This window comes from Cherax quadricarinatus, chromosome 87 (assembly GCF_038502225.1).
Source record: "Cherax quadricarinatus isolate ZL_2023a chromosome 87, ASM3850222v1, whole genome shotgun sequence".
In the NCBI taxonomy this organism is placed as follows: domain Eukaryota; kingdom Metazoa; phylum Arthropoda; class Malacostraca; order Decapoda; family Parastacidae; genus Cherax; species Cherax quadricarinatus.
The window spans coordinates 1041927-1057345 of NC_091378.1; the positions used below are offsets into that span (position 1 = coordinate 1041927).

General features: G+C 35.4%; 1 protein-coding gene across 1 annotated transcript in view; it reads left to right on the top strand.

Annotated features, from left to right (window-relative positions):
• The window catches only part of LOC128703785 (non-lysosomal glucosylceramidase), a 291380-nt gene extending 276242 nt beyond the window's left edge, over positions 1-15138 (top strand). The window contains exon 16 of the mRNA XM_053798616.2: positions 877-15138. Coding sequence (XP_053654591.1) covers positions 877-1173 — 297 coding nt within the window. The 3' untranslated portion in view covers positions 1174-15138. The remainder of the gene's footprint in view (positions 1-876) is intronic.
• The last annotated feature ends 281 nt before the right edge of the window (positions 15139-15419 follow it).

A 15419-nucleotide genomic window follows, 5' to 3' on the forward strand; every position in this document is an offset into this window, starting at 1 on the left:
AAGAAGTAGATCTTCTTTTTTGTTTTACATTTGAAAACGTGTAAAAAAAACTTTTATCTACTTTTTTTTGTTACATTTGAAAATATGTAAAAAAAAGTAGATCTACTTTTGTAGCACTACGAATTTGAACGTCGATTTGTTTGGACCGTTTAAGGGTTAAACATAAATTTAATACAAAGTTGGAGTTCTCACAGTTGTTCTTTTCCAGTAATAATTCTTTTGGGAGATTGGGAAGAGAAGCTGCAAAGGTTGGTGGAAGAGATTGGGAGGTCATGTATAAGAAGGAAATTAAAAGCGAAGACAGAAATGACCAAGATAATAAGAATGGCAAAAACTGTTGGCAATGAAAAACAATTGATATCAGATTGGAGAGACTATGGAGAAAATGAGTGTGAGCAAGGTAACATGAAGAGATTCAGAGAAAGTGGTTAGGCTTGAGTCCTGGAGTTGGGAAGTAGAGTGCCTGCACTCTGAAGGAGGGGCGAGTACGTTGCAGTCAAAGGGTTGCTTGAATTTTGATATGTGTACATTTCTTGCAAGAGGTCATGATGATGATGGTGGTTTCATCTTTTGGGTCACCCTACTTTGGTGAAAGATTGCCAGTGTGATTAAAAAAATAATTGTCATCAGTATAATATTTATTCAATTAGTGCACATTGTTATTCTCTTGATACAGTTCAGTACTTCCTCCATGTTCTTATATGTGTTGTTTATTTATTTTTTTATTGTTTTCCACTATTACATGTATATTTTTTTCAAATATAGATTTGCTTCTAACAATTGTTATTCTGAACTACATCTTCTATCAAATGTGCTATACAGTATATATTTCTCCTACATATTATTTGTTGAATTATATTGTTTTTCCTGTTAAAGGGCATGGTAGAAGAAGGATTTAAAACTGCTGAAGGAGTGTATCGCACAGTGTATGAGAAAATTGGCCTTGGGTTTGAAACTCCTGAAGCTTTGTATGGTGAGCATAAATACCGAGCTATTGGATACATGAGACCTCTGTCCATATGGTCCATGTATTATGCATACCAACTGCAACAGAAAAAGAAAGCCACAGAGATTATAGGATTGCCCACCAGTAGAAGCCCATCCCCTGTATTGTCAGTCAGAGATACTGGAGATGTTGCAGTAATATCAGACTCTTCAAGTGATGTGTCATAATGATTAATTCAAGTGTTTTAATTTTTAGTGTTCTTTTATCTACATAGTTTTCTTTTATTCAGTAACTTTTATTGGGATTGATCATTCTTGGCTACAAACCATGGTACGGGTGGGGTTTGAATCCATGGCAAGCGAGTTGTTAAACTCAAGGGCAGTGCATAAACCACTGAGCCAGCTGGCTACAATAAGATTCATCCAACTAGGTATATTTATACACCATATGGGTTCAAACCCTACCTGTACCATGGTTTGTATGCAATCGTGATGTGATTTCGTGAGTCATGATAGCGGCTTTGAGGGGACTTGAGGTAGAGTTTACCACAGCCACGCTGGCGAGAGATTCATCTTTAAAAGCTTGTATTTGTGGTTACAGTGGTGGCCTGTACTTACCTCCCTGCCTGTACCATGGTTTGTTATTATGATTTTGCGAGTCTTGCATACCACAGTATGCATGATATATATACGTACTGAAATTTTATTTTGTGAGAATAATGAAATGGACAATAATGTGTGTACAATGAAAGATAGATAGTATATAATATGATATGATAGAGATACGAACACTGGTGTACGGTATTGCCAAAGATGATAACTCTCTACAGAGTTCCTCAGTTTCTTTGCAGTGGAGTATATAGTTGTATATGTTAGCTGAAGAGCTACAAGCCACTCTACACTGCCAATGCCAACTGAGCACAAGCAGCTTTAATAAATGAATCCTTTTTATAACAGAGATTCTTTTTTATAATTTTTGAAACCAGTAGCCTTGGCATGCTTTTATGTCAAGTGTTTTTCATATTTACTATATTATAAGCTGAATTAGTGCAGCTATAATGTAAAGAACCTCAAGTTGGGTGAGAGGTGTTTGTGGGGTAATGTAAATACTGCTTGTATGTACTTTATTTTAAGCATTTTTTTTTTAATGTTTAATTTTATTGAATGTTAATGCAAAAATTAAATTTACCGGTAGTGATGTGGAGAGTATGCTAATTTGCACCAATTAGTATCCATATACATGTATTGGCAAGACAGAGATTGAATGAATGATGGTGAATGTGTTTCCTCCTTTGGGTTACTCTGCCTTGGCAGGAAATGGCAGTTGAGGACAAAAAATGTAATAAAGGCAGAGGAAGCCCCTGCCATTTGCAAAAAGTTACTTTCCATGAAAATTCAGCAACTGGCAAAGCTGCAAACAGCAAAAACATTATTTAAACTGTAAGGATCTTCAAGATCCTTTGCTCTGACTTTGAAAGTTGAGGCAAACATCTGGGGATGGTTGATGTTGAGTCCAGGAGAAGCATGGAGTACATTGTGATCCTCAGCTTGATTCTGATGGTGGATTGGTAGCCCTTGGTTGAAAGAGAGGGGTAATTTCAAGTTACTTTACTTTAAGAATTAGTCTTTCTGAAGCTCCTTAGAGAGAGCTGTCCTAGTGAGCAAAAGGGCAGATGTTCTGGTAAGTGAGAGTAAATAAAACACTTGTGCATCGCTTGGCAATCTTTATTCCCATGTGTTGCCCTTATCTTGTCAGTTTTCTAAGCCATTTATTCAAAAGTGAGAGAGTACATGAATGGGAAGGCAAGATGACAGGTGGAAGGGCAAGCCAATGAGAGGATGGGCAAGCAAGCAAAAGATACAAACAACCTATGATCACCTCACCCTCCATCTTGGGGAGAGGCAGCAAAGTAGAAAGAGAGGATGGGGATTTGGGAGTAGGTTGGTAGTTTTGAATAGTAGTAGTAGTAGTAGCAGCAATGCTGCTGCTGCTGCTGCTGCTGCACATGCATGTAGAAATTTAGGAAGAGGAATTTGAAAGATATGCTAGCTTCTGTTTTATGATTTTGCATTAGAATAACAGGTTTTAGAGGTGAGACAAAGCGTACAGTATTTATTAAGTAATTTTTTATACATATATTTGCATTAAATCTCTGTAAACTGTGTTTGTTTAAGGCTGAGTAGGAAACAGCTTCAGGTTCAGGTAGATTTGCCAGGACAGGTCCTGGCCCAGGTCTTCTCCAGAAGGTAATTTGTACCCTCAAGTCATATCCATACAAGAGGGTGAGAGTTGCATTCGGCAATTGTTGTTGCGGCTACCACACAACAAGCTGTTAAATATTGTATTAACTCCTTTGATCAGTTCACACAGGCAATACATCCTTGGTAGCTAGGTAGCATCAACTGACACACCTGGCGTAGCCTGACTGAAGCTAGTTGAGTACAGTTTTCTGTCTCATGGTTCATTCTTTAAATGTACTCTCATGTATTTTTCCACCATTTGCGAAAAGTAATCAAGTGTGGCTATACACAGGAGCAAGTGGTCAGTGTACAAGTTGAGAAACTGGATTGTTCTCTCTAATTGCATTAGTAATGACTAATACAAGTAGAGAAACTGGATTGCTCTCTCTAATTGTATTAGTAATGACTAATAATGTAATCCAGTGCAGTTATTAATCCTAACTGTATTTGTGTTTTTTTTTATTTTTTCAATGTGCCGGCCGTCTCCCACCAAGGCAGGGTGACCCAAAAGCAAGAAAAAACTTAAGTTTTTTATATTTATTATCATTATTATTATTATTAGTAGTAGTAGTAGTAGTAGTAGTAGTATTTAACCCTTTCAGGGTCCGTCCCGTAGATCTACGGCTTTACGTTCAGGGTCCAAACCGTAGATCTACGCCACGAGCTCAGCTCACTCTGATAAACTGTGAGTGGTACATTTGAGCCTAGATATGAGAGAATACATTTATGTGGTATGTGTGCACCACATAAAACAAATCCTGCAGCACACTGTGTATAATGAAAGAAAAAACTGAGACCATGATTTTCGATTAAAACAGCGACTTTGCAGTGTTTTTCGTATGTTTTTTATAGTTGTATTTGCGATTTCTTGATCTCATTTGATAGAATGGAAGACATATTACAGAAATAGAGATGATTTTGATTGGGTTTAACACTGGCAATGGCTTGAAACTGAGCTCAAAGTAGCGGAAATGTTAAATTTTTGCCGATGTTCAAGAGTAAACAAATGATCTCACATGTCTAATACACGTCAGCTGGTGGATCTAATATACATTCACAAATGTGGTGATGATATTTATACAATTATTACAATATCGCATAACAGTAAATCTTCTATTTTTTGGTGTGAATAAAAATTCATTATATGAATAAAAAATTAAAATGGAATTTATTTGTAAAGCCTCAAAACATAACTAATGAACAGAGGAAATTTTAGTTTAGTGCCAGGAATACCTACATTGTTTATTCTGGACCCTATTTTGAAATTGGAATATTTTGAACTTTGTGTTAAATTGGCCGAATTAACAATTTCCGATCACTTTAATTTGTAGTTGAAACAGTTGACTTGGCGATTTTGGCCTTGGACCCTGAAGGGGTTAATATAAATATCCCTGTGATGCAATATGTTTACTGAAAATTCAACTGTGCTATATACATATTGTCATAGTCTTATAGAACATGACTTTTATAGCTATTTTATAGCAGTTTGGAAGGATATGTTGTGTATCTTTATAAGTATATGCTTCTAAACTGTTGTGTTCTGAGCACCTCTGCAAAAACAGTGATTATGTGTGAGTGAGGTGAAAGTGTTGAATGATGATGAAAGTATTTTCTTTTTGGGGATTTTCTTTCTTTTTTGGGTCACCCTGCCTCGGTGGGAGACGGCTGACTTGTTAAAAAAAAAAAAAAAATTCTGATGTGTATATTAGGTAAAAGAATTTAAACATTGTTTGAAAATTCTGAGTTAAGATTTTTGAGGTCTTAAGAGTAACTAATGTTTTATTTATTTAGCTGATAAAATGTTAGCATCATAATTACGTGTTCATTTCTTGGCTGAAAATTTTTATATTGTATCCTGTGCTGAAAATTTGTTTATTGTATCCAGTATATGTAATTTTCCAAACATTGTTGTGGTAATCAGTATCCATCAGTAGTTAATTTCTTTAGTTATAATTTTTATAGTGCTATTTTCTATGTAGTATGTAATGCAGTACATAGAGTACTGTTTTAGTCACTTTAGTGAGTACTATACGCTTAGTAGAAGTTTTATAGCAGTTGGTTATTGAGAGAGAATATGACAAGATATCTTGTACCTTAGTAAAAGCACTTTTAGTTTCATCAATACACCTGTGACCTGTTTCAAGTTTTACCATCCTTACAGCTTGGCCTGAGGTCAAGCTTTTCTGCTCACTGCCTGTTCAACCAGGCTGTTGCTGTTGGCTGCCCACTGGTCCACACAGTCATCAGTCTGATTGATGTGACTCTTGGAAGAAGTAGTGATTTAGTTTCCTCTTGAAAACTTTTATATTTGTTTCAGTAACATTTATATCTGCTGGATGTTGACATAGTGTTCTCTTATTGTACCCATAGTATCACTTCTTTTCAAATATCTCTATGTATATCTTATCTGGTATCTCTGTATGCTCCTGAGAGAACAGTACTACTGAACAATCTCAGTACTTTGAAGTATTCCCAGTAGTTTAAATGCTTTATTGGCTCTATGTCATCTTTAAACAACCTCTCACATTTCCAGATCTGATATATCTCTTTCCTTGAATGAAGTCATCAACATTGAATGATATTTTAAAGGAAAGTGCAAGTAATTTTAATAGTGTCACCATTAGCATTATTTCTTTTGTCTTGATAGTTCTCAGGACAATTTTCCAGATAATACCTGATAGCTCTTTATTTTGGCCCAGTCAGTTCTCTGATTTTCTTTTTAATGAACTGGCAGGGTTACCTAAAAAGAGAAAAAGAAAGTTTTTCCCTTTAAATTCAGTAATTTATACAGAAGGGGTTACCAGCCCCTTGCTCCCAGCATTTACATCGCCTCTTACAACACACATGGCTTATGGAGGAAGAATTCTTTTCCACTTCCCCATGGAGGTAAGAAGAAACACACAAGAACAAGAACCATTAAGAAAATAGAAGAAAAACCAGATGGGTGTGTATATATATGCTTGTATATGCATGTATAGTGTGAGCTAAATGTAAGTAGCAGTAGCAAGATGTACGTGACACCCTATGTGTTCGATTCTTTGATTATCGAAGTTAAATTTACTGAATATCCCTTCACATTGGCTATTTTGGCAATTTCTTAGGTTCTTTATGCAAAGATTTGTACTTGTTTGTACTTCATTGAGATTATGAGTAGAGTATATTATATATAAGATTATTACATTTCTAATTCTTCATTGTTCATGAGGATCAAATTGTGCATTTTCATTTCTAGTAAGTTCTGTTATATATTGGTTCAAAGCAAAGTTTTCACAGTGCCCCAGTAACCTCTGGTATATATGCGGTGAGCTAACATGCTTCCAAATACTATTTCTGGTACATTGTTGTTGTCTAACATCCTCTTTAAAATTTAGAAAATCGAAGTCTCCGAGGAGGATAATATCTGGTGTTGGATTTTCAAAGCAGTTACCTTCCTTATCTACTACATGAATTCCTCTGTCATTGATGCTGGTGGTTTATGTACAAGGATAATTACCAGATTCTTGTTCTCTACTCTTACCTATCACTATACTTCTATTGCATCATTTGATGATAAAATAGAAGTACATGTACTGTGCAAAATGAATCTCTTGTATAGTCTTATTAATTTGCATGACTTATTTACTCACATCATCATACATTATAGTTTTGCACCCATATCTCTCTGTCCTAAACATCCTGTTTGTTTTTAAACAAATGTTAGCAAGGGAAGAAAGATGTTTTGGGTTATCTGGCTTTGTTAATACTTTTGGTATATACACGTACCATCTTTTAATATGACAAGATGTATATACATATTCATGTTCTCTCCAATGCTGGTTGTACTGTGATCTGTTGTAGATTTAACTCTGGTGTGTGGAAAAACTTGTTTGATGTTTTTCACTCTCATATTTCTATGTAGTCCCTTTTTTTTTCATTGTTTATCTTTTTTTTTTTTTTTTTTTTAAATCAGTATTGTACTCTACTGTGTAACGAGGAAAAGAGGGTACAATTTTCTTTTTATTCTGGTATTTGAATGTCAGATACTCTTCTTTAATTCATAAATCACTGGTTAATTATTGTTATTGTTTTAAAGAATCTGCATTACAACAGAGTACATAGTATATGTTAAGTAAGTAAACAAATAGGAAAAATGTTCAGTCCATACAGTATATAGTATAGACATTCATTTGTCTCCTTTGACTGTATGACCCTTGTGGGTTTAGTGCCTTGTTTTTATTGTAATAATAATTGTCTCTTTTGAGGTCACCAAAAAAGTATCGTAGTATATTGCCAAAGTTTTCTATGATAGCCTTAAACTTCTGATTAAATTTATTTAAGTGTCATCAGTTGTTAGTTACAGAGCCTTCTGTGTCTCTTGGGTAGCACCATGACTATTAGCCCTTGACCATTCCTTTAAGTTCTGTAAATCCCCGACTGTGTTTCCCAACTTTATTGATAATAATCACAATGTTCCCTCCTTGCTGATGATTCACACCTTGCTGCCTTACTTGCTCCAAGGAGCATTTCTCCTATCCTCATCAGTGTCATTGGTCCATACAATAATTTGAAGTGTACTGCTTGAATGAGGACATGACATATGGCCATGCCTTAGTCAATCTCCAACAAAATGAACATTTGCCAGCACTCTCTTATTCTCTCTAACTATTGGCTATCCTCACTTCACTGTTGTCAGTTATGGGAAATGGTGCTCCTGCACTTATACATTAGTCATGTCTCGCTCTCTAAAATGCTGGGAGCATCGGGCTAGTAACCGCTTTTCATGTATAAATTACCAAATTTAAAAAGGAAAACTTTCATTTTTCTTTTTAGGTCATCCTGCCTCAGTGAGATATGGCCAGTTCATTGAAAAAAAAAAATTCTCACTCTTCCATAGTCACCTCATGGAGGAGGACCCTGTTCCAATCAGGATTGCTCTGTCAAGCTGACAGTTAAATCCTTTTGATATGTTTTTCCCATTGATTAGAAAGCATGTTTTCAATGACCTCCTATACTTTTGCTCTACGCTCCTTTTTTTTTTTTTAAATTATTGTACTACCTTTGATGTAGATTTTGTCTATGGCTTTTTGATATATTGCACTATCTGTTTACTCATTCTGTTTTTATGCCCATCATGACCCTTATGGGTTTAGTGCTTAGTTATGATTATAATAATTTATACCCATTGTCAGCACATCTTTTTGACCTATAATTTAGGCACATCTTTATTATGCAGCATTGAATGACCTCCACAGACCTAGTGCTTTCGTGAAGAATAATAATAATATGAGGAGTTAGTATTGTTTTATAATAATAGTAAACTAACTAGTGGCATGGTGGTTGGGGATCAGTTAGGCTGCCTAGGCCCTAGTAGAAATCAAAACCTAACTTACCAACAACTGTGTATTGTGTCACCAAAAGACTGTCTCATACACAAAAAAAAAAATATTTGATGCACAAATTAGTATAACACAATAGTGAAGAAAAAAGTTTTTATTGTTGCATTTTGAATTTGAAGGTTAGTAGGAAAGTAAAACTTTTAGTAAGTGGTTACAGATACAGTACATGTATACAGGTACAGTATATGCATACAAGTACAGTACATGTATACCTTCCACCACACCACTGTTGTCATGAACTTGTGTTCATGGGGAAGCACTAAACCTGTAGGAACCATACAGCATCTGGGCAATAGGAGGTAATCAGGGTTGATCCAAGGAATGATAAAGCATCTCCCTCTTTTTTTTTTTTTTGTGACAGTAAGGAGGTTATTGATCTACAGAACTGGGTTTATCCTTTCATTCCTTGGATTGAAACTGAATACATGTACCTCCCATTCACCAAGTGCTTTGAGACCTCTACAGGTTTGTCTCCAATTATTATAATCAGTAAGAAGGGTTTATCTCCAAAGAAACATTGTTTATTCACAAGTCAGTACAACCCTATGCCCCCCCTCAAAGGGGGTTCCTTGATGGTGGTGAAGAACTCTTGATCCAAGGAAGTAGAGCTACCCTCTTTAACCTAATTATATCCCATTCCCCAGATGCTATATCACTCTGACAGGTTTAGTATTTTCAATTATTATTATAATTATGGGGGAGCACTAAACCTGTAGAATTATGAAGCACATGTGGAGGAGGGATGGAAGGTATTCAGCCTTAATTCAGGGAACTGGAGCACAGATCCAATTCCCTAGATCGAGAGCCCCTCACCAGTGTCAAGGAATCTCCCTTGAGGGTTCAGTATTTTCAAATAAATATGATAGTACAGTACAACCTCATTTTATTGTAGTGATGTAAGCTGACAAGATGACAACATACAGTATTATAATGGGCATCTGAAATTATTTGCACCTCAGTATTTAAATATAATTTACAAGCACTTATATAAATGACTTTGTCCATTAGTTTTATATACTAAACAATATTTTTCTACGTAGTGCATATTTATTATTTATGTGAAAGCATTTGGGTTTGAGGAGTGCACAGGCTTATGTCAAATCTAAGTGGTTTTCTTAGATGGAAATACTTCAGAGGTTAAGGAACTTCAGCAGTATTTTTTGTCAAGTCTTTTGAGTGATATAACAGTTTATGGTATATTTGGTTTATATTTAGTTTTATATTTTGGTACTGTATATATGTGTAGTTATTGCTATCTTTTAGTATATTTGTAGTTACTGCTCTCTTAGGCAATATTGTTGCATTGTATAATACGTATTTCTTAAGTAAGGGTTTAGTGCAGTATTGTGCTGTACTTTTTATGTCATCAGTATTTATGAAGTTGCATAAAAGTTGTAAATCATATAATTTTTTAATAAATATACTAAGTACTAAAATTTGTGTACATATTCGTGATTGCCATCACTATCTGTAAGTTGCCAGAATGCTTGGTTAATAAATGACTTATGTGGAATTTAATAACCTGAGAGTTTCTCCTCATCAGTTTGGTTTTAGAAGGGGATCATTCCACCATCGACCTCTTATTCTGCCTCAGTACATGCATTCAGAAACACATTCACAGGCAACCATGCAATCTGCTATTTTTTCAATCCAGAGAAAGCTTACAACACTACCTAATATTACAACATTTTGAAACAATCCCATTCATTAATCTAATGAGGCAGTTTACCACTTTTCCTTCAAAGATTTTTCTATCAGAGAGGAACTTCATTCTTCAAATATATAACAGCCTTTTTCCTGACTGTGCAAGTCCAAGGCATTCTACAACACTGAGTCCTCAGTACTATGATATTCCTGATAGCCATCAATGCACTTTCCTCAGTTCTTCCTACACTTATCTAGTCATTTTTGTGTGTATGCTGTCACTCGTGCAGCAATAGATTGTTTGGCTTGTAGCAACCGCTCTCTAATGTTGTATCACTTGTGCTGCCACATGGGCCACCTTATGTAGTTTCAAATATGTTAATAATAATATGTCTTTATTTCTACAAGTACATATACAAGGTATACAGGCCTAGCTGACATCAATGACATACTATTATATAGAAAGTCCCTTGTTATGCAGAGCATTTCAGACAAACTAGGCCAGTGTTGTCCCAGGATGCAGCCCACACCAGTTGACTAACACCCAGGTACCCATTTTACTAATGGGTAAACATAGACAGCAGGTGTCTTATGGAAACATGTCCTAATGTTTTCCAGCCATACTAGGGGATCGACCCCCAGACCTCAGAGTGAGGTGAGTGCACTAGCGATCAAGCTACGGGACACCTTAACTTGATAACTTTCACTCCATGCTCTATCATCCCACAGCCTATTTTTTTTTTTACTTGCTTGGTTGCCTTATTCAAGTGAATGATAGATCTCAATTTCTTGGTCTTATCCTTAATTGTCTAATATAATTGAAGTCTTATATCAGCTCAGTAAAAGCAACCCTAGTCAACTGAAAAATGGGAAATCATTTTTCTTGGGTAGCTGATAGAAAAAAAACTCCTCATTGCCTTCATTCAAGACTGATCTTGTTTAAGGTAGATTAAGGAGACTAGGTACAGTAGTATATTCTTCAGCTTCCTCATCCCCTTAATAAACTTAATGCTATTCATTGTTGTAGATTGTTTATATCTAGGGGATTTTCAGTCTTTCTCAGCTGAGAGCCTGTATACAAAAGCAAATGTCCCTTTGCAGGATCATTGTGATACCCATTACCTTCATTATTTTATTCTCTTTCATGACCTTTACGATCCTCTTACATACGGAATGATCACATCAGTAAGATTAATTCATCTAATCATAGACTCCCCATATTTTGGCTTTTCAGTCTTCATGTTTGATCTCTGGCAACATCTCTTACTCTTTTTTTTTTACATGTTGGCTTTCTCCCACTAAGACAGGTGTGACCCAACAAAGAAAACACTTTCACCATCATTCACAGATAATCACTGTCTTTGCAGAGGTGCTCAGATACGACAGTTCAGATGTCACTCCAAAAAGAAAATATCCCAAACCCCTCCTTTAACCCATAAACGGTCCAAACGTATATATACATTTTTTCAACATTTGATAGTATGTAAAAAAAGTAGATCTTCTTTTTTTTTACATTTGAAAACGTGTAAAAAAACTTTGATCTACATTTTTTTTTTTATATTTGAAAATATGTAAAAAAAAAATATAGATCTGCTTTTGGAGCACTACGCATGTGAATGTAGATCTGCTTGGACCATTTACGGGTTAAAGTACAGGCATTGTACTTCTCACCTCCAGGACTCAAGTCTGGCTAACCAGTTTCCCTGAATCCCTTCACAAAATATTACCCTGCTCACACTCCAATACATGTACATAGTTCGTTAAGCCTCTTAATATACCCCCTTTATTTTTCTTTAAATCACACTAGCTATCTCCCACCGAGGTAGGGCGACCCAAAAACGAAGAAACTAAGGTTTTTCTTTCTTTCATGTTTAGTAAGTTATACAGAAGGAGGTTACTAGCCCTTTTCTCTTACCCCCTTTATGTAAACCTCACACTTTTCCCTTCCTCCTTGGAAAATTTCAACAATTCATTTTCGTTCTTCTTTCCTGGAGACACTGAGCATTCTTACTCAGCTGCTTGACCCACTATTTCATGACCTACCAATTTTCCACAAGGAAGAGTCTCTTTCTTGGATGATTTTCCATTACTCTCTCAATCTGAAACCACTAACAATAATGTTGGTCCTAGTTAGAGCACAACAAACTATTTTTGTTTAAATTGGAAATTAATTCTTGGCCATCTATCTATCATTGCCAGGTATGGGAAATCATCTTGCACTGTTGCAAACTGGACACCCATTGCCCCACACACTGATAACAAATGGAGAAATGCCCAGCACTTTACTGCAAACACTACCAGGTCAAGCTTTCTTTGGCTATGCCTTAAAAGACTCCTATCTATCAAAGCGCACACTGAATTCACTTTTAACATCTGTTATGCCTTGACATGCTCACTTTAACTTACCCGATTGCCGAGAGTTCCACTTGCAATGCAGACTCACTTTTTGACATTTTAACAGAAACCAACCTAGTGCACAAACTCTGACATTGATTTTACATGTGCAGTAACCTATTTCTCCAAACATAGTCACCACTCAGCAGTGTTGTATGATCCATATGAGTTTATTAATTATTTTATAAAATTATACACAGGTAATTCATATGATAATAGAAACATTTCTGATTTTCAACATAAACATCATGTCTGTTTCACATCATAGCATAACTAGGGTATTTTACTTGGCCAAGACAAACATCATCATTTTTTTCTTCTGTTTGTTTTTAAAAAAAGGAGAAAGTGATTAGATTCTTTAAGACTAATAGTTGTGCAGTATTTTTTTTTTTATTTTTCTGTGTTAGAAGTTGTTGTAAATGAACTTTTAAATGCCTGAAAGGTATTAGCAAATAAATCTTATAAATGCTTATTATTGAAAGGTTATGGTTAACTATACTGTGTTGATATCTCGCCCCACATATTCTGTACAATACTTTTATTGCTCAATTGGTGCCTCATGTATTCCCTGATATTTTTTGTAAAATCCTTGTTATGGTTCCTTAAAATACTATATGTAGTATAATAGGGTAAAAATTCAGGTTTATATCTGCAATAATAATTGAGAAAAAGGCAAAATTTCTTATAAATACAGTGGTACCTCGGAATATGATCAACTCCCTACTCGAACAAAGCTCAGCCCTTGACCTAACAAATAAGACATGCCAAAACTTCGCTGTCAATTATTTCATGTTTCTTCACATTTTTTGGTGTGTTTTTGTATTGTATAAATAAGTCACCATGGGGCCTACGACAATTAGTGATAACAGCAAACCAAACAGAAAATTGGTTAGGAAGAACTTGTTCGATACTCAAACGGGGTGGCACTCGAACAGCCTTCTGGAATGAATTAGCCCTTTCAGGGTTTCCGACGTACTAGTACGGTTTATGCACCAGGGTTTTTGATGTACTAGTACGCCTAAATTCTAGCGCCCTCAAATCTAGTGCGAGAAAGCTGGTAGGCCTACATATGAAAGAATGGGTCTTTGTGGTCAGTGTGCACAGTATAAAAAAAATCCTGCAGCACACAGTGAGTAATGAGAAAAAAAAACTTTGACGGCGTTTAAAACAGCGACTTTGCACTGTATTTTCGTATGGTATTTATGATGGTATCCTAGTTTTCTTGGTCTCATTTTATAGAATGGAAGACATATTACAGAAATTGAGACGATTTTGATTGGTTTTACAATGAAAAGTACCTTGAAATTGAGCTCAAAGTAGCAGAAATCTTCGATTTTTGCCAAAGTTCAAAAGTAAACAAATCATGCTACGCGTCCAATACACGTCAACTGGTGAGTCTAATATTCTTTCACAAGTGCACTGATATTATTTATACCATTTCTACACTAATGCAGTAGTCTGCATAACAGTAAATCTTTCTATTTTTTGTGAGAATAAAAATTCAAAGTGGAAAGCAAAAGAATGTAAGAGGGGCATGGGGGACATGACTAATGGACAGAGGAAATGTTATTTTAGTGCCAGGAATATCTTTCTTGTTTATTCTGGACCCTATTTGGAAGTTGGCATCTTTTGAAATTTTTGTGAAATTGGCAAAATTGCTAAATTCTGACCACTTTATTGGATAGTTGAAATCGTTAAATGGGTGGTTTCTTGTACACATTCCATAGAAAAAATGGAGTTCTAGCGAAATAGTTGTGATTTTTGTTGACTAGTACGCTGGAATTGGCCGAAAATAGGGCTCAAAGTGGGCAAAATCACCGATGCGTGAACATCGTTGAGACCACTAACTTCGTGAGAGCATAATTCCGTAAGTTTTCCATCATATTTCATACTTTTGCTGTCATTATGATTGGGAAGAGATTCTCTATCTTTTCATAAGAAAAAACTAATTTTTTTTTTAAAATTTGGCAACCCTGAGAACAAGTCTGGGAGAGGGCCTGTCGACCCTGAAAGGGTTAAAGTCGCATACCGAAGTTCAACTGTATAGTTATATGACAGAAAAAAATTGTGATGAATTTTTTTGGGGGGTATATATTTTTAGGGTATACATACTTCAATACCATATTCACTCCCTGTTAGAAAATATAGTATGCATAGTTGTGTACTATAACTATTCAATATTATGATTACTCGATTGAATGTGGGACCTGAACTACTGTATTCTGATCTGCACCAATATTTTTTGTTACAGTAACTAACTTGTGCAACAGCTCCAGAACACAGAAATAAGATACTCAATAAAACAACAAAAGACTGTAAATGCTGTCTGCTCTGCAGTAATAAATAGATATTAAATGAAGAATTAGACATGTGTAACATCTAGGTATTTTTTTTTGTTGACGTTTTGCCAACCAGTTGCCACTAGATGGTAAAACATTTACAAATAAAGGTATAGACATTAAATTGTTTTAGAAACAGGTCTCCTGCCTGAAGATGTGACCAGCTTCCTAACTATGCTCAATGGTATAATAAAGTTTGTTCATCTTCCTGGTTTTGATTTACCCTCCCTTTAAGTGATGTGTTTTGACCATTGACTTTGTCAATGGTCCAAGTCGGACCGAAACATCGTCGTAAGCTTCTCTCTTTTATGTGCGGGTTATTTGTGTATCGTTCCAGTCACGGTATTGTGAATTTTTGGTTATTTATTGTTAGTAAGTAAGTTTATTCAGGTATGCATAGATACAGTTACATAGATTATCATACACCCCCAGTACCAACAATACCACCAGTCCGATGACATTCTTCTTTGCAAATATACAG